Here is a 3,587-nt window from a genome sequence, read left to right as displayed (position 1 = left end):
TGAAAGGCTGTCGCAAGTGTAGCAATGAAGGGTGTGCATACTCTACCCTCTCGGCTCTGTTTATCTCACTCAGCCCATGCCTCACCCACACCCACTCACCTCCGCAGTGATGAAAGGCTGTCGCAAGTGTAACAATGAAGGGTGTGCATCCTGTGCTATCCAGCCCATGTATGACCTCCCCGGCCGGTTGGTTGACCCAGACGAGTTCCTACCCCCCACCCTCAGCACCAGAAAGGACTTTGTGTCCCATATTGAGGGCCTGAAGCATCCCGGGGTGGTGCGCATACGCTCCGTGAGTCACTACGAGCAGCTCTATGCCAAGCGCAAGCTGGTCTATGGGTGAGTGCGTGTATTGCACGCATCTGTGCGTGTGGGTGGCTGTGGGTGATTTGTATATATACACCTGCGTGCATGGGTATTGTCTTATGTATACACCTGCGTATGTGTGTAAGTGTGTGTGTGTGTGTGACTTGCTATATATCTGACTGTACATGTCGATGTTGTTCGATGCATACATGTGAGTAAAGTATATGTACATATCTATATCTATCTATATATATATAAGTGTGTGTATGTGTGTTTAGCCACGCTTAATCCAGTGCACATTGTTCGTCGGCATAGGAATTACAGTCAAAACAAAAGACAAGCTCGGAATTTTGTCCTGATCCACCACCCAAAAATATTATGCATCAGGTGCATCCGCAATGTGGACCACATGTTCATCGCCGAACGTAAACAGAAACTGGGGTGCCGCCAATGCAGACATCTGAATGACACACCCAACAACGATATGGACAACAACCAAATGGCCTCGGAGCACAAACCCACGCGCGACCTCAACTACATCAGCGTCAAGAAACCCTGCCGACACTGTGAGGACGAATGTGATAGGTGTGCATATACATGTCTGCACGCAGAGATGTGTGTGTGTGTGTGTGCATTTGTTGGTATGTATAAGAGTGTGTGTGTATATATGTTTGTACGATTTAAGAGAAAGATGTTTGTGTGTGCATGTGTTGGTATGTAAAAGAGCGTGTTCATATATATATATATATCTGTCCGATTTAAAAGAGGTATGTGTGTACATGTGTTGATATGAAAAGGGTGTATTCATATATATGTCTGTACGATTTAAGAGGTATGTGTGTGTGTGTATGATAGGTGTACATATAATATGTCTGTACGCATAAAGGTGTGTGCATATGTAGGGACAAACCGGCATGGCATTTGTTTTCCTTATTTAAACCTTGCGGAGTCGATTGTATCTCTATATTTGGCCCTTCAAAATGTACTTTATATCCGCCGCAAGTATCAAGCCCTGTGACATTCTATTTATAGATTCGGCTTTCTTTTGTCAATACCAGGTGCGTTGTGCAGCCCATGTTTGAACTGGCGGGGCGCAATCTGTCCCATGTGCCCACTATCCCTGCGCACGTCACCACTAAGGCTGCCGCTGTGGCCTACCTGGACAGTCTAGAGATGGGTGTGTGTGGTGTGAAAGAGATCCATAAATAGCTATGTGAATACCACCGCACGTACATCATCACCACTACCACTGCCACTCACAGTGAAGGTTTGTATAGTGACACATATAATGAGACATACCTAAATATGGCCCAAGTGGGAGAGCTCGGTCTATTTGCAAAAGACATTACACCCGTGTGTACGTATTCATGTATACGTCTCGTGACTTCCGAGAAACATCTATACACATAACTGTTCAAGACACCCAACCATATGTCAACCCTCCTATCTACGCACACGTCCTTCTAAAGTTTAATCCCCGTACTCCTCAAGAGACTCTCCAAGTGTCTTACCTGCCACACTCACCCCCATCTCGGCGCACTCGACCGCCCCTATCCTCTCCAGCCGGCGAGAAGTGCAAGCGCATACGCACCGTGGAGCAATTCGAGAAGCTCTCCGAGAAACGCAAGGTGGTGTACGGGTGTACGGCCGATCTCAAGCACTTCTTCATAGCCGAGCGCAAGCAGAAGAAAGGCTGCACCCAGTGTACGATGAACCGAGAAATCGCCGATCTCAAGCAACGCTCCAAGAACTCCAGCCAAGGCCTGGGCACTGCCGAGCCGCTGATGATAACCAGTGGCAGTACCTCACAGATACATCTGGTATGTGTGCGAGCGGGTGTGGGTGGGTTTGGGTTTGTAAGACCATATATTATGTACATGTATACTACCTCACTAATACGCCTGGTATGTGTGTGAGCGGGCGTGGGTGCGTATGTGCTTGGGTTTGGGTTTGTAAGACCATATATTATGTACATGTATACTACCTCACAAATACGCCTGGTATGTGTGCGTCTGTGCTTGGGTTTGGGTTTGTAAGGCCATATATATTATGCACATGTATATACGTAGAAGAATGGTGCAAATCAGTTCAATCTGCCGTGTATGTTCCGAACTTCACGGGCCGGGACGTCCTGTCCACACTTCCCCACACACTCTCTCACTCCCACTCTCTTACCTACACACACTCTCGCCAGGTCATCCAACCCGGGTACTGCACCGTGGCGTGCGGCTGCCGTTTCTGTGGGGTCAATGGCTGCGCTAACTGCACTGTGCAGCCCATGTACCTGCTGCCCGGCCGAAACGCGGACGAGGACATGTTCGCCCCACCCAACCTACACCGAGACGAGGTGGTGCGTAATCTGGAGAGGCTTATCATGGAGAGTACCAATGGTGAGTGTGTGCACGGTGACACGGCTGGGTGTTTGGTTTCTGTGGCTTTGGCGGTGTAGAGTATGCTTAGGGAGGGCTTGGCTTGGCTTGCGGTTAGACGCACTCTAGGGCACTCCCGGCACACTCTGTTGCGGTGGATAGCCATTTGTGTTGGTATAGTACATGGCTCCCGATACACACTGTCTGATACTGCGCCACACTCACTCACCTGATACTAAACCACACTCACTCACCTGATACTAAACCACACTCACTCTTCCCGTGACCCATTCTCTGTTATTGCATCACACTCACTCACCTGATAAAACCCCACTCACTCTTCCTATAACACCCTCCTCTGTACACACAGGCGTGGTGCGTATAGCCAACGCCGATCAGTTCAAGGCACTCCCCGCCAAACGCAAGGTGTTATTCGGCTGCACCACAGACATCTCGCACGTGTTCATTGCCGAGCGCAAGCAACGCAGCGGTTGTACCAAGTGTAAGGCCCTGGGGCTCAAGGCAAAGCCGCAGGTGGAGCTGCTGCCCGGAGACGGGAGCACCATGCTACCTACCATGGACGAGCTCGGACCAACCGATGCGCCGAGTGTCGGCACGGGCATGCTGCCCGCGCAGATTCCCTTATATGGGCATCCGCAGCCTGCCTCATATGGGCAGCTGCGGGGGGCGGCCGTCCGCCCGCGTGTTGCCGATGGAATGGACGGTGTACGTCGCTGTGTGGCGGCGCTGTTGGGGTCACGTGACACGGCGAGTGCGAGTGGGTTGCTACTGAATGACTATTCACTGACGGAGCTGCACACCGTGTTTAATATGTACTCGGCTGCACATCCACGCTCCCGTACGTTCAATGAGGTGAGCTTGGTGGGGGGGGCCATATATCAGTAGCTACGT

General features: G+C 50.7%; 1 protein-coding gene across 1 annotated transcript in view; it reads left to right on the top strand.

The window, feature by feature from the left end:
- Positions 1-3,587, top strand: part of SARC_07680 (hypothetical protein) — a 14,253-nt gene that overhangs the window by 4,717 nt on the left and 5,949 nt on the right. The window contains exons 7-12 of the mRNA XM_014298371.1: positions 108-339; positions 694-891; positions 1,365-1,483; positions 1,870-2,126; positions 2,501-2,696; positions 3,046-3,548. Coding sequence (XP_014153846.1) covers positions 108-339; positions 694-891; positions 1,365-1,483; positions 1,870-2,126; positions 2,501-2,696; positions 3,046-3,548 — 1,505 coding nt within the window. The remainder of the gene's footprint in view (positions 1-107; positions 340-693; positions 892-1,364; positions 1,484-1,869; positions 2,127-2,500; positions 2,697-3,045; positions 3,549-3,587) is intronic.

Source organism: Sphaeroforma arctica (assembly GCF_001186125.1).
Source record: "Sphaeroforma arctica JP610 unplaced genomic scaffold supercont1.623, whole genome shotgun sequence".
Classification (NCBI taxonomy): Eukaryota; class Ichthyosporea; order Ichthyophonida; genus Sphaeroforma; species Sphaeroforma arctica.
This window is presented reverse-complemented; position numbering and strand designations above follow the sequence as displayed.